General features: G+C 37.2%; 1 protein-coding gene and 1 pseudogene across 1 annotated transcript; one reads left to right on the top strand and one right to left on the bottom strand.

Annotated features, from left to right (window-relative positions):
- The first annotated feature begins 12,156 nt into the window (after positions 1–12,156).
- LOC133718604 (protein NRT1/ PTR FAMILY 7.2-like) lies at positions 12,157–15,708 on the top strand. Its single transcript, XM_062145471.1, has 5 exons — positions 12,157–12,347; positions 12,536–12,665; positions 13,121–13,338; positions 13,571–14,136; positions 14,487–15,708. Exons 1-5 carry the CDS (start codon positions 12,315–12,317, stop codon positions 15,361–15,363), a joined length of 1,824 nt encoding a protein of 607 aa, XP_062001455.1. The 5' UTR covers positions 12,157–12,314; the 3' UTR covers positions 15,364–15,708.
- Positions 15,709–23,725: 8,017 nt separating this feature from the next.
- Positions 23,726–26,314, bottom strand: LOC133716471 (uncharacterized; annotated as a pseudogene).
- Between the last annotated feature and the right edge of the window lie 358 nt (positions 26,315–26,672).

Genomic DNA, 26,672 nt, shown 5'->3' with positions numbered 1-26,672 from the left:
TCTCCCCCGACCCTTTCTTCCTCTTCGGTCCGGTTTCTTCTTCCTCCGATTTCTCCCTTCTCTGGCCGACCCACGACGGAATTCGGGCACCGGCAAGCTCGCCTCCCCCTCCTTGTCATGCCTGTGGTGGTGTTTTGCGGTGGCTCGGCCGGAGGAGCTCGGATTTGAGCCGTGAAGCCCACTGTAGCAAATCGGAACTTTCGTCGATTTCCGGCGGTTCCGACCGTCTCCAGCCACCAAACCGGCGTCGAAGGTGCGGTTTTCGCCAAGGATCATTTTCCCCCTAGCCTTGAGCCACGATTTTAAGTGTAGAGGGAGAATCGATCAAAACCCGATCCTAGGGCTTTGAATTTTCTGGAAAATTTTCACCTTTCGAATTGGAACTCTTCAAGGTAAAATTAGAACTTGTTGTAGTTGAGAAAAATGTTAGGTTTGATGAGTAGGTGTTGCTGCCAAAATTTGGCAGCCATCGGAGCTGGTGGAGGCGGCACGTGAATCCCACGCGCCGCCACTGTAGCAGGCGCGTGGCGGCGCCTCCGGCTGCCATTTGACTTCAGGTTTTAGTCCATTAAATCCTATAATTGTTTTAGAGCCTGTATATGAAATTTGGTGAATTTTGGAGAAGCTTGGAATTAATTATGAATTTTTGAAGTTTAGGGTTTCGATTATCGAATTATGAGAATCCGACCGTCAGATATCTCTCGGTTCTGACTTGGAACCTTTAAGATAACGAATTGGTATTAGTGGTAGAATGTGGGTTGAATCCGAGAAGAATTGGAGAGATGATTTATGAGGATTCGATTTTGAGAATCGTATTTAATTAGAATAGTTATTCACGAATTATATTTATGTACAGGGCGTCGTACCGAGCCATTGCTCGACGAAGGAACTCGTACGCGTGATCGCCTAAATAGTACTGTGAGTGGAATTTTATTTTAAATAATGATGCATGCGCTTATTTTCTTGAATTAATGCTTTATTTAATTAACAAATTGGCGTCGTACCGAGCCATTGCTCGACGAAGGAACTCGTACGCGTGATCGCCTAAATAGTACTGTGAGTGGAATTTTATTTTAAATAATGATGCATGCGCTTATTTTCTTGAATTAATGCTTTATTTAATTAACAAATTACTTGTCGAGCATATGAATTGATTTCGGAATTTGATTTCGGTTTATCTCGTGGATTTGCTTTCACTAATGATTTTCAGAGATTGATTACGATTTATCTCGATTATGACTTGCGGATATTATTTTGTTATGCTAGGATTCGAATTTATAATTTATGTTGATTTTCGATGAATTATTTTCTGAGGTGATTTCTGGAATTTCATATTATATTTCTATTCGTCGATTTGAGATTTTTAAAGGATTTTCGAAATGGGATTTCGATAGAGTTATATTTCTTATTTATTTATCGACTTTCGGATTTGGCATTGGGAATGCCTTGATGATGATTTTGGAATTGGTTTTGTTTCGATTTATGGAAATTATGATTTATTATTATTTTTCGCATTTTTGCTATTGATTTGAGATACTCTTGGCGTGTGGGACACGTCGTTGGAAATTCATTGCGAGAGTTGGGGAAGCTTTATGGATTTATGTGGTTTTCGGATTTTCTTTTGCCATACTTTGGGTGACTATTATCATTGCTAGCATTGATTCATCCGCCTTTATGGCGAGGTGATGGGATCACCGAAGCCCGTCCGCCTTTGTGGCGCTGGTTACTGTCTTTGTGACAGTAATGCTGAAGCCCAGTATCCTAATCGCTACACTTAGTGGCGTGTGGGTATATAACGGGAGTATATGGGAGTACTTTAGCCTGGGAGGCTCATTCATATGGCTACCTTCTTCCCCTACTTTTATATTATTTATGGGCTAGCGGGGTCTAGTCCGATGATACGATACTCAGCGGGTTTGATTTACAGTTTCCAGTTTCCTGATTTTAAGAAATAAAGTTTTACAAACGTGGCATGCATCGAAGTTTTATAAATTTAAATAAGTGGGAAAGTATTTAAGTTTGCTTCATTTAAATCATCTTAATTATTTATTTTTGTCCACTCACATTAACGTGTTTTTTTCGTCTACTTTCCCCTGGGCCTTTCGGTTTTAAATGCCCAGTTTGTAGGCTAGGTTAGTTGAGGTCGGGCGTACATGGAGTCGAGGCATAGCCAATAGCATTGCTTCCGCGTATTCATTCTATTTCTGTTTTCTTTGTTACCTAGTGGATTAGTATTGCTCTGATAACCTGTGGAATTAATATTGTTTTTGGGTTGAGATTGGTATTTGTGAAATTGGAGTTGTGTTTAGGGGAGCAGATGGCTCCAGGAGAATAAGAATGAGTGATTTAGAAGTGTAAATGTTTTCCTACAGGTTTTGGGTAGCATACTTTTAGGGGAAGTTCCGCCAAATTTTTGGTAGAATTTCTTCTAAGGTGGGTCCCGCAGGGCCACTTCGGATTTCGGGGTGAAATCCGGGGCGGGTCTTGTCAGAGTACGCCGCTGAAGCATGGCAAGTACACTTGGCTAGTAGATGCCATTGAGGCATGGAGGGTAGTATGTACAAGTCCCCCATTGTGATGTCTGGAAAATTCATTATTAATTTTTGATGATTTTCTGAAAATTATTAAGTTGATTGCTAGAATGATTTTGTGGTTCGGGGATGGAGTGGAAGTGTTTCGGAGGAATAATTACTCAAAACGTTTTATTTTTGAGGGGTCAAGGAGTTGATTTTTTGTTCGTTGAGTTTCTATAAAAAATTCCTTCACGAAAGTTATAGAGCGCGTCGACATGAGTTCACAGACATGTGACACACGTCATTCGAAGTTTTTATGAGAAAGTTATGGTCAGCTTAAGTTATTTTCATTTTCAAAAATTTGTGTATAAATAGGAAAAAAACCCCAAAAATTCCGGAGTTTCCCTTTTCGGAAGGTTTCCAGAATTTTCCTTCTCTCTGTTCTCTCTTCTCAAAACCCAGACCTGACCAGGACCCGGATTACCGACCCGGCTGGCGTTTCATTTTTCGGCGATCCCCAACGGTGAAACCAACCTAGATCGACTCGCTGTCACTTGCTCATCCTCACTGCGGTGGCGGCTCGCTCTAATTCGCATCCACCACGGCAGATCGAAGCGGCAAGGATCAACGGGGACTAACCCGGCCGGAATTCTCTCATCCGGCTACGACTAAGCACAAAATTGGTCTCGTTTTACTCATGGCAACATCCTCTTTCGATCCTAGGTGGTGTTGTTGAATGATTTACACTGGAAGAGCTTCAACTCACAGTGAACAATGGTTTTTGACTTACGGCAGCGATCTAGGCCTAATTGGTTCAAGTCCTAGGTATTAAAGTTGATCCTCGTTGTGTAAACTCCATTTTGGGCGATTGGATCTTGTTGGTTTGGAGTTTGGCACACAGCGAGTGGGGTCACGTACAGACGCCTGTGGCGGTGCAATCGGCCATAGTTGGGGCAGGTTCTTTCACCAATATCATCTACTCGTTGATGTGATCATTTTGATATATGGTTTGTAGCATTTGGAGATTGTATGAGCATGTTAGGGTTTTTTAGCCATTTCAATTTGCTCAGTTTTCAATCTGTGGGGATCTGACTGTTGGATCGACTTGTCGTTCTTACATATCGATCCTAGAAGTATTCCTGAGACTTTGGATGGTCTCGGATGAAGTTTCGCCTCAATTGGCGTTACTTTCATGTTTTAGTTCAAAGAGGGGTTTGAACTTTAACCGCTTTGTGTTTCGTGTACTGAGATGAGACCGTATGTGTAGATACTTGACAAAGTTTTCTTGGACAGATATTCTGTGATTTTGTTATCTTGATTCTGTAAGAAGAAGCATCGAGATTCAGAGGTGAGTGATCTCACAATGTTCATTTACAAACAGAGTTACCTTATCATTTTGGGAGTTATTTATTTATTTAGCTACAAACTATAGTTGGTATTAGTGGCATTCCTAAGTGAATGATATATATATATATATATATATATATATATATATATATATATGATTTAAATAGTATGTATGATGGGTTTCATTTTATTGTTTTGAGACGTGACTTTTCGGGAGACAATGTATTAGGAATTGAAAATTTTCTATTGTTTGAAAAGTATCAAGATTTGGTGTGAGTTTCTTCCTTACGTGAATGGGTAATTTCTTGATTTTAGCTTGAGTTGCTTTAACGAGACTTTAATGTTTTGAATCCGACAATCAGAGGTCTCCGGATTTGGAGATCACGGGTAGTGACATCTCCTTTGAGAATTGCTTTAACATTTTGAGTCCAGAGCGACTTGCTTAATGTTTTGAACTGACGACCTGGGGTATGAGGATTAGGGGTCACAGATTGTGATGTCTCCTTTGAGAATTGAGTAACATTTTGGTCATGAGTGACTGCTTTTAAATGTTTTGGACGTCTAAAGGTCGGGTGACCTGAGGATCCGAGGTCGCTGGGAGTGACCTTAGGCAAATATATCGGGACATCACACCTTTGGCCGGGTGAGTGGTTACGATCAGTTAGAGCTCTAGTCTGTTGCCATTGTATCTCGCGCCCGGAGGGGGGGGGGGGTAGCTGGGAGTTATTTGAGACTTATGAGTATGTATTTTAAAAGGGAGTCTCAGGGTATTCTTTCTTTTATTGTCCAGAGTGGACTTGTTTTCCATATTTAATTGTTGAGGCAACAATTTATATGATTTGTCATGGAGTGACTTGTTGTATTGTCCTTTTGGGAAAAGGTGTTGAGTGTTGGAAGGATTCATTGCGTGTGTTGCTTATGTGAGTTGCTTCTTTGAGTTCTAGCTATTGACTAGGGGTGGTCCTGATTTTCAAATTTAAGTGTTGGATAACATTTTATATGATTTTGTCACGATGTGATTTGTGTTATTTCTTTTGGGAAAAGAATGAGTTTTTTGTTTTCTTGAGTTGTGTGGGTTTTTGTATTTGAGTTTACTCATACAAGCTTTTATAAGCTTATCGGGTTTGTTGTGTGTGACAACCCGGTGCACTATTCAATGGTGTAGGGGTTAATCCTGTAGGTCAGGGTAATCGTGGCTGAAGCAGAGATCTGATAATTGCAACTTTACGGTAGGAAACTAATTTTGTGACTTTACCGTTGTTAAGACTTCCGCTATATAGTAAGCTCTGAGGAGAATTTACTTATTATTTTGTTGTGGCAACTTAATTCATAAACTTGTGTAATATATGACTCTACGGAGCGGGTCTATATTGACATTATGGGTTCAGGGTATCAGTTTGTACTTGGTTTAAAAGGAAAAAAAAATTTAGGTATATTGTATATTGATGGCTGAACCATCACGCATGTATAATTCTAGGATTATATTGATTTTTAATTGTGTTTAAAAAAATCGGGGTGTGACACCCACGGTATGGAGAATACTTAAAACTGACTTTGGTCATTGCCGAATTACTAAGTTATTGGCGTGCAATGTCAAAAGGGGTTACTATAAGGGATGCAATGAGTATGAAAGAGAATCATAATAACGGTGGGTCACCGATAAGTTATAGTGCTGTGAGGTGTAGCCGAGAGCTGGAGTCATTAGGTGTAGCCATTAGGTGTAGTTGTTTAGGTGTAGCCGAGAGACGTGACTGTTAGGCGTGACTGTTAGGCGTGACCGTGAGGCATGACTATTAGGCGTTGAGCATGTTTGCGTGACCCAAGCAATAGTGTGGCTATGCTCGATACCCAAGTGAGTCCTAATCCAAACAAGTCTAAGTTCATAATGATAACAAATATCTATGGATGTCACAGTTTTCGAAGTGAGTATCGCACGTATACATGTAGTATTGTAATCAAGATAAAAGCATGGCATGTGTTACACATGTATCTATAGTGAAGATGCTAATTTGTAGGCAGGTTTAATAATCATGGAGACATTTGAAGCATGGTATCAACATTTAGGCATGGTAAATATACTACTAGAATTATCACATTTTGTAGGCATGCTTGGATTATAGTAATCGCTATTGAAGCAAGTAAAGTATGAGCCTAAAATCAACATTTAGGCATGGTAAATATACTACTAGAATTATCACATTTTGTAGGCATGCTTGGATTATAGTAATCGCTATTGAAGCAAGTAAAGTATGAGATTATCTCAAGTGGTGTGAATCGGAAGTGGTGTGAATACCCGAATCATGTTGGAGTTGTCCAAGTATGATGCTCCATGTGATTGACAAATGATCATCAATAGTCTGCTTGAGCTTGTTCATATAAGAATATGTCCGATTGGGTAAGTATACCTCCTCAAAAATAAGTAAGCAATCAGCGCTTTGTAATAAAAATTAAGGAGATATTTGTAATAAAATAGGGCTTGTAGGCATTGGATCGAGCCTCTATAGAGAGTTATGCATAACTATATTTGCGCATAGTGATACAAATATTGGTCTAGAATGACCAGATTTGGTTTGAACTGGAACTCACTATCATTTTGAATGGCAAAATGTGCATTCACATGGAGCGAGGTGTAGAGCCCAAGCATATGTACGGCAATATATGAAACTCAACATAAAATACACCTTTAGGCTTCTGAAGTAAAGCCATTAATCAAGTGCATATGTGTGTAAATTGTACCAGATGAAGATTGGGTATGGCGTCTATGTGAAAGCATTTAAACTTCTGTGCACCACGTGGTGGTGGTTTAATTTAAAAATTGAGGAGATGGGTACATTTCTATGTTGAGTCCTTGCATATTAGAAAGGGAAGATACTTGCCTGACCAGCCATGGTCAGTCTTGGCTGCCCAATACCAATGAAGACATGACATGTGTTTAATTTCATTTTGTCTTATTTTATCAATACGTTGCCTCTCTCTTCTCTCTCTCCATCCAACGTCATTACCACCAGTCTTCTCTCTCTCTATATTGGTAATGGACATTGGAATGTTTATAAATTTTCTTCGTATCTTGATAATGATGTGGTAAGACTATTACGAGTATTCCTATCTGTTTGAACCCAAAATGGTTAAGCTCATCTCCATTAGGGCTTAAGTGCTTAACCCACCATAATCCTAATAAGTGCTCCATAATCCCATAAGTACTCCATAATCCTAATAAGTGCTCCATAATCCCATTAAGTGCTCCATCATGATTTGTTTAAGGCCAACCACTATGGTATTGCAGCCTATATATAGAGGCTACGATGAAGTAACAAAACACACAATTCATCTACGACTACTCAAGTCTCTCCGGAGAACCCCTCTCTTTCTCTTACCGGTGATCACACTCCAGTCCCAGAATCCTCAGGAGCCGACTGTCAGTGCCACCAAACCCTCTGTCAACGTGCTTCGGTCCTAGTCTCCTCGGGAGCCGACTGTAGTACCGCGACCACAACGGTTACGGAACCAGCCAAGCAAGGGTAATGCCCTCGCAAACCAGCAAAGCTAAAGTCACGCTTTAGCAAGTTCTCCCCACTTCCCAGTGATTTTCGCTCTGCTCGATCTACGACGTCGAGTATCAATTGTGCAATTTCGAAGAAGCTTAGCAAAAGTCCTCACCACGAGGCACAAAGAATACTGCGACGAGGTTGGTGCTCTCCTTGTCCACAATCGCTGAAAAGAAGTCAGGTCAAGGGACACCCCCGACAACCGCACCCGAACGGTGCTGGCACGCCCACGCAAGAAAAGAGACTGTTAACCAGCTCAAGAAAAACTGGAGCCAAACACTATCCATTGTTTTGATGGTGGTGATGACTTTGTTTGGGCCAGCGCTTAATGGAAAATTTTCCATTAAATTTGCAACCTGGCTTCAATGTGACTTTTCTATTCACCCTCAGACCAACAATTTTAATAAAATTTGACATTTATACCCCCCCCCCCCCCAAAAAAAACCCAAAATAACAGGAATAGCAAACATGCAAATTACATGTGAGCAGCAAAACGTATATATAATTAGCGTAAGAGCTAGACGTACTCACATATATATAATTAGCGTGAGAGACGTGCTCTGCAGATATTACTCTATTAGGTTACTTTTATGTGAAATTGTCTTATGTCAAAAAAGGAAAAAAAAAAACAAAACAAAAGACTAAGATACTCGGTTGTATTTTTAAGCTAAATTCAAGATTTATTAGAAAAAAGAAGAAAAATGTTCAAATAGAGAGGGGAGACATGAAAATGAAAACTCCTTACGACAAAAAAGAATGAAGCAGTAGCTAGGCCCGTATCAAAGATTCAAAGATATACTTTCACCGTAGGTATCCTATTTGAGCATGATAATTAATGACCATGCACTTGATACTAAATGATGAGATTTAGATTTTTATTGTTTGACAACCTTGTGAATTTTCTCCAAGCTTTTGGACAAAACTCACCAGAACGATCATCATCATGCATTGCTACCTCACCTTTCTCCATATAGGCTAGGCAGCAACAAATTCTGTCTCCAATTCAACCCGAGATGACAAAACTTTATCGATCTACATACTTGGGCGGTGATGGTTCCACATGCAACCTGCTCGTGTTCAACCATATCATGCCAAGTACACATGCATAGGACAACAAAATGAACATCTTCATCATCAAAACTCTAACCATTCCACAATTTGCTTAAGCCGATCGAAAGAGGAGGTTCCGATCGAGATTACAGGATGCTGATGATGCAGTTTTTGCCCCTTGAGATCATGATATGGGCATACTGTATATATTATCATCGTGTATACATATTATATTTAGAGCTAATTTCATTTTACCTCTCTAACCTTTACACGTTAAATCAGTTGTATTAACCCTATACTTTTAATTTCATCTCATGTGCTCTCTAATTTAATCAATCATGTCCAATCATTAATTTTTTTGTCAAATATTTTGTAAAATTAAAAATGTAGGTCTAATGTATGATGATGATTCACTATTGTGGCATGCAAAATTATATTATATCTTACTACAATTTCAAAATACATCACACAAAAGTTGGGAAGAAAGCCAACGATTAGACAAGATTGATTGAAATTTGTAAGTATATGGACACCCGTGATGAAATTAAAAGTGCAGGGCCACAAATAATTTAAAGTCTAAAGATCAAAGAGGTAAAATAAAATTTATCTTTATATTTTATTATATAAATGCCCCTGCTTATTCATGTATCAATTACTCATTCATGAATCAATTATCAAATGGTTTATCATGCTGTAAAAGTGATAAGCAATATGATGGACAATTGGACAAACAATGAGTCGTGCGTGAATTGAGTATATAGGAGCACTTGCTTTTCAGGTCCTCTTATTTTCAAAGCGGATATGGGCTCCAAGTCTAACGCCCATTCACAGCTGGATCGATGAGACAGCTATATTGAAAATTTTGCATGAAAGTGACTCATGTTGACCTATATGCATCAAATGTTGCTAACTTATTGTGAGAAAATTGAGCATGCGTTAACTTTCGCTTCAAGCATGATAAAAACACTTCCTTCGATTGTCGTGAATGTTTAGAAAAATCTAAATATACATCATATATAAACTGAAAAAATAATAACACTTAGACCATTCCCATGTCTTAAAAATGCTTGGATATGTGAAATTAGCCTTTTTGCCTTGCTCCGAAGGCAAGTATAGCTTACTTTAATATAGAAAATTAATATATTAGATTGTTAGATTAGTTCAATTGTAATTGCCTGACGTATAAGTTTTAAAAGGCTAATTTCCTGAAAAACTTGGAATAGCTCATAAAAACAAGGCCTATTTATTGGAGACGAAACCATGAAATGATATTATCAATGGACTTGGACTTTTATTTCAGCTTAACTATGTAGGCTGATCGAAGAAAAGTCGATGCCTGAGACCAAGAAATATCTCGTTTTTGATTGTGTCAGCAGGTAGTTTCGATCGAAAGCAACAATTCCAAAAAATAATTAAGACGATGAAAAATTGAAAATGGCCTAGCTGCCAAACTTAATTTGATGACCAGCTAGCTTATGAATAGAGCCATTGAAGTTTAATGTGACCATATAAGTTGTTTTCATATATTAAGTGAAAAGGTAATCAGTTTCATACATAATAGAGCCAAAAGCTAGCTAAGCCTTCAAACACCAATTAATTGATGAAGAAATTAACTGCTTCACCTACAGCTACATATAGCAAATTAGACTGTTATTCTCAAACCTTCCGCTTTCGAATAACAAATGCTCCGTCTGCCGTAAACATGGTATTATTTGATATATTTCTTTTAATTTGTAGACTCAGGAAGAATGAGGTTGAAGTCGATTTTACTATCGATGATGGCCGGAATAAGTGCAATATGTCAGTAAGTTATATGCCACTAAGCCTAGTTAAAGAAGTCCAAAAGTAAATTGGGGTTTGGAAAATCTAGCACTAAAACTAGAGAATGTGTCCAAATGCTTTTAACTAAATAAGACAATTAGCTAGTGCCGGTTGGCTGGCTCCTCTTCAGAAAATTTTCAAACATGACGCTTTATCTAGTTGCTAGGCTGATAGCTACTCTCCACTTTAAGCTCTAGTATGTCACTCCACTTTACCTACCGCCACCAAAGAGCAGTACTAGTCTTGATCATTAGGCAATATTTAGCATAAATTTCCTCTTCTTTACACCTAAGAAATTTAGTTTTTCTTCTTCTGGTACGGTGTACAATGGAGGCTAAAGGCCCGGAAAGCAGAACTAAGAAATTGTTAGCTGAACATTAATCTTTCATTTGTTTATGCATTCAAACGATTAATATATTAATCAGCTTGCAAATTGTAATCATATCTAGATAGTTTTGTTCAAGATAGTCCTCATTTAAGTGCTGCATGACTGCTGCTTTTGTGGCCATGTATTAAATTCATGAATCTGCCACACATATTTGTGTTGCAAGCATGTCTGGTCAATTAGCAACATAAAGGGGTCCAATGAAATGACCATTTGGTCTTTGTTTCAGTGCTTCATCAGCCCCGCTGCCGTTAAAAACTTTGACTCAAATCTGCAAGAAAAATAAAGCTATCTCGTTTTCGTGAGTGAGTAGTTTTGAGGTGAGTTCGATTAGTGGATGACTAGTTATTGTCGAACTAAAAAGAGTTTGTTTAACTTTCTCGTGTCCAAAATTTTTAGCTCTCGGAACATTTATCACTTCATATGTAATGGTATTAATTGACATTTACACTAATAGTAACAAGGTAACCAGTCGCTACTACTGTATATATTGTCATACAAACTGACCATAAAGGGCTGCTATATCCATCAATCTAAAGAAAAGGTTTCGATGATGTTAAGTCTAAGTCCCCAAAAGCATCCCAGATAAAGTGGACAAGCGCTGCATTTAATTTGTGAGACAAGCTAGTGTACTGGTGGGTATGAGATACCCTCATTTACAATTATTTGAACAAAAATTTACAAGTATTTGAATCAAAATTACAACATTGAGAACAAAAGTTACCATATTCATTTACACTATTTACATATAATTAAACAAAAATTACAACATTGACAACGAATTTGTTCAAAAGCTTGTAAAAATGTCGTAAGAGGTGTAATTACCATTATTAGAACTAAGATTACAACATTGACAACAAATTTGTTCAAAAACTTGTAAAATGTCGTAAGAGGTGTAATTACCATTATTAGAACTAAAATTACACAAAGTAGGACTCAAATTACAACTTTGACAACAAAATTTGTTCTCACTTTTGTAAATGTGGGTATGAGATACCCACCACTACACTAGAATTTCCCTTAATTTGTTGGCACTTCACAGAAAGAAACAAATTCTAAAACCACAAAGAAGTCGTGCAGAAATCAAGTTCAACAACAGCAGAGAAAATGGTTCGTAGAAATTTAAAAGATGAATCTGTTTCAAACATGTCGATATCATGACAGATCAGCCAAATCGATTCACAGCCGACAAATTCAATGTCTTCACACGTCGACACAGATCGATAAGGATATCAATATGGTTTGCTGTGGATGACTGTATCCAACAATTTCACGTTTCTCTCTCAATAAGTATGTTTGATAGCTTCTTCCTACACATATCCTTCTCACCACGTACCTAATTAATTACTTGCTCACTTTTCCTGTGAAATCAACCTGCGTAGGGTTTTCCTTTATCTTCATCTTTCTTACACGTGTGCTCACAGCACAGTACATGTAACAATCACAGCCGTTCTTCAAATTTGGCCACCCTCTATATATACCCAACTATCCCTGCTCCCACTCCCCTCAACTCAAAGCAAACACCCATCTTGTCTAGTTAGCGCTTCTTTCCTCTTGAGTACTTATATCACACTACAACTTTTCTGGGTGGCGCTACTAAGCTAGAGCTAGCTAGTTCTTCTGAGGTCCCTTCAATCAGCTATATAGATAGCAATGGCCGGCTTAGATACTTTCAAAGACCAGCAGGTTTGTGATGATCGATTTTTTTTCTTCTTTACTGTCCCCATTTGTACTCATTTCCATACTAGGGTTTGTCATGAATGTGTTTATTAAAACTGCCATTTACCTGTAGTAGGGCAATGCGCGCATCTAGTCATTAATTGCTAGATGTACTACTTATAAATAAAAACTTTAATCAATATTAATTATTTCAGGGCTATGAAGAAGAAAAAAACCAAACGATGACAGAAACTTGTACGACAATGGATGGAGCCGTTGATTGGAATGGCCGCCCTGCAATCCGAGGGAGAACTGGTTCTTGGGTTGCTGCAATTCTCATATTAGGTACATAATTAACCCTAGCTAATTAAGCTCCATGTATATAGATAAACTAATTACAACATGAATTTATCTATTTAATCTCGACATGCTTTATGTGATTGTACCAAAAGCCACGTCTGTACTAATTAAACCTGCAAATTTGGGTCTCAATGAGTCTCTATTGTCAAAAGTTGGAATAGTAGTTTGGATTCTTTTCTCCATCATCAGCGTGAAGTTTAATTTTTATTTTATTTTTTATTTTAGATGGATAGATCTCACATGTTTCACAAAATAAACAAGGCTAATCACATATTCAAAGATCAATTATTTGTTCCTTAACATTATGATAATATTCTAAACCATAATTCATTATGGTATATCGTATCGTTATATGTTTCATATAGTTTTCTTTCTCTGGTCAAATTGATGTTTCATTATTGATTAAACTTATATACAGTATATTTTTTCTCTAATATTAGTGAATCAAGGATTGGCAACATTGGCATTCTTTGGAGTAGGAGTGAACTTGGTATTGTTCTTGACAAGGGTACTGGGACAAGACAACGCTGAGGCTGCAAACAATGTCAGCAAATGGACCGGAACAGTTTACATGTTCTCTCTTCTTGGGGCTTTTCTCAGTGATTCTTACTGGGGGAGATACAAAACTTGTGCTATCTTTCAAGTTATTTTTGTCATTGTAAGTTTCTCATTACCAATCAAAATCCTAATCATAAATTCGTCTACGATAAAATTTTCTCCATAGATGATATGAGCATATATAGATGATATAATTAAGCAAATATATGGTTCCTGTGTTGGTAAAAAATAGGTTTTTTCTTTTTTCTTTTGGTACACAGAATTATCCAGTTACCGTTATTTATACAAAAAGTCTTTCTAGTATATATTCATGTAATTAATATCTTTTACAGGGCTTGACATTATTGTCACTAACAACGTACCTATTCCTGCTCAAGCCTAAAGGTTGCGGTGATGAGCAATCTCCATGTGGAGACCATTCGAATTTTGAATTCGCAATGTTTTACTTCTCCATATATCTCATTGCACTAGGGAATGGCGGCTACCAACCTAACATAGCTACATTTGGAGCGGACCAGTTTGATGAGGACGACCTCAAAGAAGGTCACTCGAAAATTGCCTTCTTCAGCTATTTCTACTTGGCTTTGAATCTTGGTTCCCTCTTCTCTAACACAATATTAGGGTATTTTGAGGATAAAGGACTATGGACTGTAGGGTTTTGGGCATCTACAGGCTCTGCTGGCATGGCATTGATTTTGTTTCTTTGCGGAACTCCAAGGTATAGGCATTTTAAGCCTCAGGGCAATCCGCTTTCTAGGTTATGTCACGTACTGGTTGCTGCAACAAGAAAATGGAAGGTGAAGATCACGTCAGATGGAGATGACCATTTGTATGAGGAACATGGGAAACAATGCTTTGAAAATCAGAGTAGGAAAATACTTCACACCCGAGGAATCAAGTGAGTTCACATTTTTTAAGTTCTATTGAAATTTAAACTTAGTAACCATTATAGTTGTCGGATCTTCAGGGCCGAACCAGAGATTTTCGAAGAACTTTAAAAGTTGAACCCTCTAATGGTAGTATGCATTCTTTCTTTTTTTCCCTCCTTTTTTTTTCCATAAGAATTTTCCTGAAATAAATTAATAAACTCAAAATCAAACAATAAAATAGCAAACAAAACGTAATATTCAAAATATTTGGGTCTGAGGCAACAGTCTCTTGGGACTCGCCTCAGGTCCCGGTCTGCGGATCTTGATTAATTAATTCTTGATCTATTTCTAAACAAGATTCATGCTTGTTATTAAACAGGTTCTTGGATAGGGCAGCAATCGTCACAGACGAGTTGAACCAAATAGACAGATGTTCTCCAAATCCATGGCGCCTTTGTACAGTGACACAAGTAGAAGAAGTTAAATGCGTATTGAGATTACTTCCAATTTGGCTATGTACAATACTATACTCAGTTGTTTTCACACAAATGGCCTCCCTCTTTGTAGAACAAGGTGCTGTAATGAAAACCACCATCTCCAAGTTCCACATTCCCCCAGCGAGCATGTCAACTTTCGACATCCTCAGCGTGGCAACTTTTATCTTCATTTACCGGCGAGTTCTCGACCCACTCGTTGCCAGCGTACGGAAAAAAGGACTCACCGAGCTTCAAAGAATGGGGATTGGTCTTGTCATTGCCATCATGGCTATGATCTCAGCAGGAGTTGTGGAGTGTTTTAGGTTAAAATATGCAAGAACAAATTGCGCCGCTACCGATTGTGAGAGTTCAAGTTCGTTGAGCATATTTTGGCAAGTTCCTCAATATGTGCTCGTCGGAGCTTCCGAAGTGTTCATGTACGTGGGTCAGCTTGAATTCTTCAACAGTCAAGCACCTGATGGGTTAAAGAGCTTTGGTAGTGCACTTTGCATGACTTCAATATCACTTGGAAACTATGTGAGTAGTTTACTGGTTACGATAGTGATGAAGTTTTCTAGTAGGGATGATATGAGTGGATGGATCCCTGGAAACCTTAACAAAGGTCATCTGGAAAGGTTTTACTTTCTCTTAGCAGCTTTGACTACTGCTGATCTCCTGGTCTATATAGTTTGTGCCAAGTGGTACAAATATATCAAGTTTGAAGCAAAGGGAGGAGATGACCAAAATGAAAATATTAGGCAAGCTGAACTTGGAGTCTGATCATTTTCGGAAATATCAGTGTGTGGGCTAATAAACTAATAAAGTAAAGATGAATGGGATAAGTCGTATAACTTATTTCGGTAAAATCTATCTTTAATTATTATATAGAACTGTTAATGCAATATAAACTCGTGAGTGGAACTCAGAACTTCCCACTTTCAAATGGGATCGAGACGAACGCATTTAGACCATATGATATTGGGCCACTTATTTCGGTAAGACAAACATTGCTTGCGGTGAAACTAGCTAGAGAGATGCTTTTCCATTTCTTCGAGCTGAGCAAAATGTGTTGTAAAAATTATATCATCTGCATAAGAAATAAATTACATTTTTTTATTTCTACCATCAACTATATTACACCAAATTGTGATTGTCTCCATTTTTTTCATTCCTCTCAAATTGTTATATTATATATATAACCTAATATATAACATTTATCCAGAGCGAGGCCTCGCCCTGAAATTAAAGTGTGATGTTAGAGTTTAGGGTCACTTTTCGGTCTCATATCCACATCTCGACCGTTCAGTTTTTTTAGGTACTAATGTATAGATCATCTCTGCAAAATTTCAGCCAAATTGATGTCGAATGTATTGATAACTGCCTTAAAGCTAGTACGATTCAGGTTGGACAGATTCAGTTCATTCATTGGTTTAAGCGAGTTAGATACCTTAAAGATCATCAATTTGGCTTAAATTTTGCAGAGATGATCTATACATTAATACCTAAAAACTGAACGGTCGAGATGTGGATATGAGACTGAAAAGTGACCCTAAACTCTAACCTCGTACTTTAATTTCAGAGCGAGGCCTGACTTTGGATAGGATCTGTATATATATATAGGATAGCTCACCCAAAAAAACAAAATTTCAAAAACTAGATAGAACGTCCTCTGCCATTAGATATTCAACCCGGTACATATCCCAGTAATCAGTTTTTTGTCTCTTCCGATAAAACATACGAATGGAACATTGATAATCTATCAGAACAAGAAATATTAAATAAATTACATCATATGTCCATGGCGGCCAATGGCTATGTCACCAATCATAATTTTAGTTAGCCTGAAATTATTGACATCCTCTCCACAGGATTCACAGGAATGCTATTCATTCCTGGTGGGAGAAACATCTCACACCTGATTCTAGAGTAGCCATTAAACAAGCAGTTAAACATGACGAGGAAGGACTTCCAATCTTTGATGAAAACATCAGGATGGGAATTTCTGATGTTGTCAACACTTTGTTTTACACAATTATTCAACATTTCATAGGCACACCTAGTCACATTACCAACAGAATCCATGATCAACTTGGCAATCTCAGATGTCCAACCTTAAGTGATTTTAAATGGTATAAAGATGTTTTCATTTCTAGAGTTATGCTTAGAGATGATAGTAACCAACCCTTCTGGAAAGAAAAATTCACAAATGGCTTGCCCAAACTATTTGCTCACAAAATTAGACAAGTCCTGAGTAATAAAACAGGGCACATTAATTACGATACATTTACTTATGGAAATATTATTACAGTTATTCAAAAAGAAGGATTAAAAATGTGCATAGACATGAAATTAAACTCTCAAGTAAAATCAGATAAGAAAGCAGCCAAATATGAATTAGGCAACTTTTGTGAACAATATGGTCTACCACCTCTACCTCCATCACGCCGACATAAAAAGAAAAACAATGAATTTGATTATCATCATACAAAACGAAAATTTACCCCCAATAAATTTTACTCAAGAAACAGAAATAATTTCAAACCAAACAAATTTTACTCTGAAAACAAATTCCGAAAACCCTAGCCAAAACAAACAGGCCGCCACCTAAACAGAAAATTTTCTGACAAAAGTAAAAGACAATGTTATAAATATAACAAAGCCGGTCAGTTTTCAAATAATTGGCCGGTAAAAAAATACTATTATACAATTAAAAATCAGTAATGAAAAACGTGAAAATCTTATCTGGCTTTTAGAATTAAGAAGCACTGATTCCGAAAATAAACATAGTGAAAATAATTTTACATCAATAGAATCTTCCACCTCAGCTGATTCTGATGAACATTCTTCACCAGATCTCACTTTTGGGTGCAAAGATACTTGTTGCAAAACAATAAATGTTCTTTCCAAACAAGAAGAACAAGAAGAATTATTAATTGACCTAATTGCAAAAATCGATAACCAAGAATCAAAATCTGAATACCTCAAGAAGTTGAAAAAACTAATCACACAAGAAAACATTGTTAACATTCCTCAGCAAAGAATTTGCCTTACTTCCACCTTTGACAAATTCAAAACTAGTAAAAAAGAAATAACAATTCAAGATTTACAACAAGAAATAATTAAAGACAATTAAAATACAAATACAATCATTACAAAAAACAAATTTAAAAATCAGTCATGACAACTTTGGTCTTTCGGTCACCTATTATTAATAAATTTTCTAGCGAAGGATGGGCGGTGGGTCCCCGGTTGTAGTGGTCCCCTTCGGGGTTGTGTGGGTGCTTAGGCACCCCTTTCAAATCGCTGCAGAGGGGCTAATATTGCATAATCCTCGTTAGTTTATAAAAAAAAATTAAAAAAAAAAAAACATGACTTGAATATTCTTAAAATAGATAATCAATTCCTTAAAATACAACATCCTACCGAAAACCCTACCAACAACTATCTAAGCAAAAAGATGCGGAATCATCTGAGCAAAAAACCCTTAGTATTATGCGTCAAATCCAACTTAAAAAATGGTATGCCTAAGTACACCTTAAAATCAAAGACCCTTAGTATTATGCGTCAAATCCAACTCAAAAAATGGTATGCCTAAGTACACCTTAAAATACACCATCCTCCCTAAAACCCTACCAACAACTAGCTAAGCAAAAAAACCATTAGTATTATGCGTCAAATCCAACTCAAAAAATGGTATGCCTAAGTACACCTTAAAATCAAAGACTTTCAATTAATAACAACAGCACTTATTAATTCAGGTGCAAATCTCAATTGCATACAAGAAGGTCTAATACCTTCCAAATATTTTGAAAAAACAAAAGAAACATTAAGATCAGCTAATGGAACCAAAATGGATATGAAATATGAAATTCCCAAAGCACATGTCTGTCAAAACAATGTATTCTTCAAAACACCATTTGTCCTAGTCAAAAACTTAACCTACAAAGTAATTCTCGGTCTTCCTTTCATCACTTTAATATACCCTTTTACAACAGAACACGATGGTATTACCACCTATCCATTTGGTGAACCAGTCAAATTTACTTTTTCATCTAGCCCTGAAATCCATACACTAAAAGCTTTCCAAGAAAATTCTATTTCAAAAACACTCAATTATATTCAGGCAAAATATAAGCAGACAACCTTCCTTAAAGAAGAAATCAACTTCAAACGAATTGATGCCCAACTACAAGAACATTTCCTTCAACAAAGAATCAAGACTTTTGAAGAAAAAATCATTAAAGAATTATGTTCGGATATTCCTACTACCTTCTGGCATAGAAAAAAATATATATTGTTACTCTCCCCTATACTAAAGGATTCAATGAGAAAAACATTCCTACCAAGGCTCGCCCAATCCAAATGAATTAAGAAGTCATGGAATTTCGCAAAACAAAAATAAAAGATTTACTCCATAAAGGAATTATTAGACAAAGTAAATCCCCTTCGTCGTGTCCTGCCTTTTATGTCTAGAAAAATGTTGAACTAGAAATAGAAAATCCACACTTAGTCATCAATTATAAACCTCTCAATACCGTACTAGAATGGATACAATATCATATCCCCAACAAACGTGATCTCATTAATAGATTAAATAACTCCGTCATTTTCTCCAAATTTGATATGAAATCAGGCTTCTGGCAAATCAAATTAGTGAAGAAGATAAATACAAAACTACTTTTGTCACACCCTTTGGTCATTATGAATGAAATGTAATGTCATTCGGTCTCAAAAATGCCCCTACTGAATTTCATAATAGTATGAATGATCAATATTTTTAATTCATATAGTAATTTCTCCATCATTTACATTGATGATGTCCTCATTTTTTCACAATCCATCGCTCAACACAAGAAACATTTACATCAATTCTTCATGATCATAAAAAACAATGGTTTTGTAGTTTCAGCTTCAAAAATCAAACTCTTCCAAACAAATATCAGATTTTTAGGATTCAATACCCATCATCTCCAAATTGGTCCAATAGATCGAGTAATCCAGTTTGCTGATAAATTTCCTGATATAATCTTGGACAAAAATCAGTTACAAAGATTCTTAGGTTCATTAAATTATGTGGCAGAGTTTTACCAAAATCTAAGAAAAAAATGCAAACCTTTGTTCGATAGATTACAAACAAACCCCCTCCTAGCTTGGTCGTCAGTTCATACTTCTTTAGTCAAAGAAATTAAAAGTTATGTCAAAACTCTACCATGTCTTGGCATTCCTCTCGCCAATTCTTTCAAAATAGTTGAAACTGATGCTTCTGAGGTGGGTTACGGAGGTGTCTTAAAACAACAAATCTCTCCCACTCATCCTGAGCAAATTGTTAGATATTACTCCGGAGTCTTGACCCAATCACAAAGCAATCACAGTACTACAAAAAAAAAAAAGATTTTATTTATTGTTTTATGTATTAGTAAATTTCAAGATGATTTATTAAATCAAAAGTTTTTTGTCATAGTTGATTGCAAAAGTGTTAAAGATGTTTTAGAAAAAGATGTTCAAAATATCACCATTAAATAAATCTTTGCCAGATGGCAAGCAATCTTAAGTATTTTTTATTTTGAAATTGCATTCATTAAAGGTAGTGACAACCATATTCCAGACTTTCTAACCCGAGAATTCTACAGGGTTCCAAACATGAAGACCAGATCATCCACCAGGAGAACTCTCCCAAACCTAGTAACAGAAGCACCCTTTAATCTTTGCCCTGGTTGTGATACCCCGAAAATTCGTAATTATTTTCCGAGGATTTTCTGGAATCTAATTTGTGGTTATTGGACGGTTTCGTGGCTCGTGGACGGAGTGGAAGTGTTTCGGACAAATTTTTATTCGAAAAGTATGACTTTAGGGGGGGTTGCAAAGGTTGACTTTTGATACGTTGAAATTCTCTGAAAACTTCCTTCACGAAAGTTGTAGAATGCGTCGATACGAGTTCGTGGACATATGGAACGCGAGAATCGGAATTCGTATGAAGAAGTTATGGCCATTGGAAGAAGTTTCCATTTTGGTATAAATAGAAGTTTCCCGATTGGGAAATTTACTATTTTCATTTGGTTTCCATTTCCGGAAACTGATTTTCCTCTCTCTCTCTTCTCTCTCGACCTCACCTTCAGAATCAAAGAAATCCGGCTGACCCGGCTTTTCAGGCAAACTGCGGCGGTCTCCGGCGACGAAACTTTCCAGATCGGTTCGTCTCCTCCGTCTGGTCGTCCCTCTGGTGTCCTCTAGCGCCGATACTCGACGGTGGCGGCGCTATAAGGCGGTGAACTTAGGTGTATTCGGACCCGACCGAAAAACACAGCTCCGGCGACGGCATAGCTTCAAGTTTTCCTTCTTTGGCTTCGTCGGAGCTTTCTGGGTCGATCTATGGTGTTTGTTTGGATCAATTTACGTGGAAATTGGTTCAACTCGGTTTGAGCAAAAATTCAAAGCTTGTGAGGTAGTTTTCGATCCTTTTTGCTTGTTTTCTGACTTCGAGCTAGTTATGAAAATTCACAAGCATGCTTAGATGAAGAACTTTGATGTTGGGAGTTTTGGGAAATATTGAGTTTTGGCCGGCGGCGGTTTCTGGTATTATATGTCTTCTACTCGTCGATATGAGCGTTTCAATATATAATACACAAATTTTGGAGTTCGTATGAAATTGTTATGATTTTTACGGTTTCATACCGGTTGATTTATTCGATCCATGAGGATCCGAGCATCCGATCGACTTGTGGGTTGGACGTATCGATCGTGGGTGTATTCCGGAGACATTGGGTGGTCTCGGATGTGGTTTCGCCTCGATTGGCGTCACTTTGGGGATTTTAGTTCAAAACAGGGGTTTCGGACTTAAATCGTTTGTGAATTGTTACTAAGCGGAAACCGATTTTTGATTAGGTACTTGACGAAGTATCCTTGGACGGTTGGTTGTGGTGTGGCTGCTTTGTTCTATATTGAAGACGCAGCGGGAGTTTCGAGGTGAGTAATCTCACAAGGTTCATTTACGAACGGAACACCTCTATCGTTTTGAGAGTTATCGATTTAACTGCAAACTATAGTTGGTATTGGTAGGCATTCCTGAGTGGATGACTACAAATATATATATTTACGTGGAATAAATATGTTTTGGTGGATTGTGGATTTATGGAAACAATATGCATGAATGATACGTTTTATTGTTTTGGGTTGTGGCTTTTCGGAAAACAAATGGTGGGAAATGGTATTTCTATTGTTTTGAAAAGTGTTTGAGGATTTGAGAGTCACAGGTTGTGATTTCTTCTTTTGGGTTGATTTAACGTTTTGATCCGACGACCGATGGTCTGAGGATGTGAGAGTCACAGGTTGTGATTTCTCCGTTTGATTTGATTTAACATTTGGGGTCTGGTGCGACTCGTTTAATGTTTTGATCTAAGGGTCAGGTTGGCCTAAGGATTCGGGGTTGCAGGTTGCATTCTCAAGCAATGTATATCGTAAGGTTGAACCTTGGCTGAGTGATAAGAGCATATTTATGCGATGTTAATAGTGTTAATCTCTATACTTTCTTTGTTAGTTTAGTGTATTTTCTCGTTATTTACGTTGTTTATTTGTTTTATAGGTATTTTGGAGCAAAGAAGGAGAAAAGAAGTAAAAGAGGGATTTAAAACCAAAATCGGGAAATCTGCCTGTGCAGATCAGTTAACTTCGACAGAGCACTGAGACCATCTCAGAACGATCCAGAGGATGATCTTTATATTGATGGATAGCCTCGGATGTCTAGTTTCTGAATCTTTTTACGGCTCATCAATATCATTTTTCTAGAAGAAGTTATGGCCGATTTAGTACAAGGAGGTCAGGCTGCGCGTGAATCTGAGGTTGGACGAGAATTTATGTTACGAGGCCCAAATCACACCGAGAAGCCCGAGGACGAGTTTGTGCTTCATATTTCAGCTTAATATAGACAAATGGCATGATGTGAATGGTTGGAATGAGTCATCAAGTTCAAGAGCCAATAGGAAAACTCCACCTAAGCACGTGAACCCTAATTCTTTTAGGTTTTGGATTTCCTAACCTCTAAGCATATAAAAGGAGATCAATCTGCAGCAGCTCTCTGGCTCTCTCTCTTCCTCCCCTTCTTTAGTTTGTTTTGTTTCTTTTATGTTTAACTAGTTTTTATTAGTTAGGGGGCTGCTTGAAGCCCCTAGACATAAACTACAAGATGATTTGACTTTTGATGTTATTTTCTTTTAATCCAAGAAGAGACTTTTGTTTACTACTTTTCCATTGATGAATGCTTGCTTGTATACTTTGAGTGCACGCTTAGTATGCATGTTAGGGTTCTACCGCTTTGATTGTTTGATGCCTGTGTCAATAGTTGGATTCCTCAAACCTTCTAGAGAAGCAATTGTTAGTTTTCACTATCAAGTAAACTAAGTCCTAGGTTTAGCAAGGCGCTAAGTTTATTGCGATGCCTAGTGATGTCTCAAACTCTTTTAGACCTTAATGATCTCTGCATGTTTAATCTAATAAGCGTACCTTTAGGTTGCATTGCTTGGGAATAGTCTAGGTGTAGAGCACTTCCTGCCTAGTGTACGAAGTAAGAAAGGGTAATAGGTTGTGTGTACATACCTCCAATAATATGGAGTATTTACTACCTCACCAAGCATAAGTAACACCCACTTTGGGACATCCACAAGACATGGCAAGGCCCAACCGAGACATGCATCGTGTAGCCCTATGTTCAGGCTACGCGGCGGTATCCGGAAGCACAAATCCGCCACCGGGAAGCCACCTTTCCACCCTTGCCAAGATGCCTCCACAACATGGCTTTCTACATGTTAAATAGACTAGGAATATGTGGAAGCTTGTCCTAGAGCCGGCCCTGGGATTTCGGGGGCTCTAGGCGAAAAAAAAAAATTGGGGCTCCCTAGTCCCTACCTTCAAATATATTTATAAAAAAAAAAAAAAAAAATTGTGTAATTTTAAACAACATAAAATTAAAAAGTAATATAACAATATAGCGATCTCAATATCATTTAACAAAATACTATATTAGTTCAAATAAAAGTATTGAAATTACAATAATCAGTACTCTTGTTACTCAAAAATTACCCTTCTTGCATTCTTGGCCGCAAAAGTTTCAATTAAGCTTGAATAGTCAAGCTTTTCAACCAAGTCTTTTTCAATAGATAACATAGCTAAACCATTTAGTCTTTCTTGTGACATAGTTGATCGAAGATAAGATTTGATCAACTTTAATTTTGAAAAGCTTCTCTCAGCAGAGGCAACAGTAACCGGTATGGTTAACAGAATTCTGTATGCAATCCAAGCATTTGGGTAACAACCATCCATTTGCTTCAAATAGTTCAACACTTCAACTGCCCTTTTTGTTTCATTTGGTATAGCTCCTTTCAAGTAGCACAACTCAGAAAATAAATCACTCCCATTAATGTCAGAAACAACACCATCCTTCAACAAATCTTCAAGATTCATACAATAATTCATCAAACTTTTATTATCTGTAGACTTCAACTTCTCCAACTTGAATAAAAATCCAAAATCTTCTTCATATTTCTTAAATTGTTCAAACCTACTTTGAAGTGAAGAAAGAGCTTGATCAATTATATAAAGAAAGTAACCAACCTTAAATGATTCCAAAGCTGATTGTGTCACCTCTTCATTGTCGCTTTCACTATCATCAAATTGCTTCTTTTTCCGAATGGTTCTTCTTTCACGGAATACGGCTTCAATTTTCATCTCACTTGCAATGTTTTTAGCTTTGATCAAGGCTTCATCAAATCCAGTTTCTCTATACTTTTGCATAAATAAAATAAGCTTTTCCAATTGTTCGATAGCAACATCAATATGCATGTCTTCGGTTTGAAGAATTTTACTGACAATATTGATAGCAAACAATAAATCGTACCAAATAACCATACCCAACAAGAATTCAAAATTCTCCATTTCATATGTTGCCATGCATTCAGCGTCAGATCTTGTTTTGGAATCATCACCATGTTTTGCCAAGTAAGCTAAAGCATCTCTTATTTGGGGAGCTTGGAATCTAAATGCTTTTATACTTTCAACACGACTTTCCCATCGTGTTTCAGACAATGGTTTAAGAGAGAGTCCTTCAACATGATCCCTAAAAACTTGCCATCTCTTTGTGGAAGATGAAAAGAACGAATATATTCGTTGTACCACTCCAAAAAAATAATCGGCTTTAGGAGTACAATTAGCCATATCACAAATTGCAAGATTCAAACTATGACAACCACAAGGCGTATATAATGCTCTAGGATTTACCTCAAGAAGTCTCTTCTGCACACCTTTGTGTTTTCCTCTCATGTGCGATCCATTGTCATACCCTTGTCCTCGTATATCACCAATATCAAGTGTATGAGTGTTCAGTGCATTTGAAAGCTCATTAAACAGTCCAAGCCCCGATGTATCATCCACCTTTAAATATTCCAAAAAGAATTCTCTTACCACAATCGGGCTTGATGTAACATCAACACACCGAACAACAAGAGACATTTGTTCCTGATGACTTACATCTGGAGTGCAATCAAGTATGACTGAAAAGTACTTTGCTTCTTTGATTGTTGTAACAATGGAAACTTTCACCTCATTTGCTAGCAGTTGAATCATTTCATTTTGGATCTTGTGACTCAAGTAATGGTAATGAGTTTCTTTTTTTAAAATACGCCGAACATGCTCGTGCATCACTGGATCAAATTCAGCAATCATCTCAATAACTTGTAAGAAATTCCCATTGCTCTCCTCATACAATTTCTCATTATCCCCACGAAATGCCAAATTATTTTTCGCAAGTCTCTTCACAACAGTTAGGATCCTCAGTAGTACTTGTCTCCAATGTTCTCTCTCCTTCTTTATTTGTTCTTCCACACCTTGATCAATTGTTGCATTCCTTTTCAATCTTGTTTCCAATTCAATCCAACTAGTAAAGCAATTGATATGATGACTATTTCTTTCATGGCCTGCAAGCCTTGCACTTATATTCTTCCAATCATTCAATCCTTCATTAGCAAATTGACCCAATAAAGTCTTGTTGTGATCTTGCTTGAACAATTTACAACAAAAGCAGAATACCTTGTCCAAAGAAATTGAGTAAACTAACCACCTCCTATTCTTCTTTTCACCATATATTAGGTAAGACACGAAAATAATGTGTGGCACTGAAATGTCTCCCCAAGTTATCAACCGGAAAAGTGAAATCATTCTCTCTTTTAGGACCTCTTTCGACTAAAAAGTCTCTGACATTTTGTTTAGTCTTATCCCAATTTCCTGGATCATCAACATTGAATGGAAAGTCAAATTCTGCATTCTCATTGGCATTCAGACCTTGACTTGCTTCTACATTTTCATTGACATTCATACCTTGACTTGCTTCTACACTATCATTCTCAGTCTCATTCTCATTCATATTCTCAGTCTCATTCTCATTCTCATTCATATTCTCAGTCTCATTCTCATTCACATTCTCAGCCTCAGTCTCATTCTCATGTAGTTGTTCACTATGTGCATTAAAGTACTTACGTAGAGACCCAACTTGAAGCTTGACTAATGCATCTCTTTTTTGCTTCTCTTTTCTTTTTTTAGCCCCAGAAGGATACTTCCTAATTGGAGCCATGATAACAACCTGCAAAAGATAAACACATGAAATTTGTAATTGGAACATATTGCCATATAATACAATTACCAATGTATCAAACTGACAAAACCATTTTCAATTCAACCTTACTGCCATACAAATGATACAATAATATTATCCTAATATTAAACCCAAATGATAGTCAACAAAGTAGAACACTTTTCAATTGATACAACTATACAAGACCATTATCCTAATATTAACAATTTTCAATTGAAAGTGCTAGTTCATTGTTTTGTAGTCTCAGTAGCACGGTAGCACAAACAATCAATTTGAGGATTAAAGAATAAAGGAGAACCAGTCCAGAGACTCGTGTTCTTCCTCTCCTATAGTCCTACCGAGTACCGTCCTACCCAATAACCCAAACACAAATTAAAAACTCGTCGTCTCCTTCTCCCAGGTCCCAGTGACCCACAGCCCCAGATACAAAATTAAAGAAGAATTGAAGAACAAG

Source organism: Rosa rugosa, chromosome 6, assembly GCF_958449725.1.
Source record: "Rosa rugosa chromosome 6, drRosRugo1.1, whole genome shotgun sequence".
Classification (NCBI taxonomy): Eukaryota; Viridiplantae; Streptophyta; class Magnoliopsida; order Rosales; family Rosaceae; genus Rosa; species Rosa rugosa.
Note: the sequence above shows the minus strand (reverse complement) of the source record. Positions and strands in the feature narration are given on the sequence as shown.

Bases quoted from the DNA above. Each gene is read 5' to 3' on its own strand.
- LOC133718604 (XM_062145471.1), top strand. From the start codon at position 12,315: ATGGCCGGCTTAGATACTTTCAAAGACCAGCAG. The intron at 12,666-13,120 runs GTACATAATTAA...CTCTAATATTAG, and splicing joins TGCTGCAATTCTCATATTAG to TGAATCAAGGATTGGCAACA. The intron at 13,339-13,570 runs GTAAGTTTCTCA...TATCTTTTACAG, and splicing joins TTCAAGTTATTTTTGTCATT to GGCTTGACATTATTGTCACT.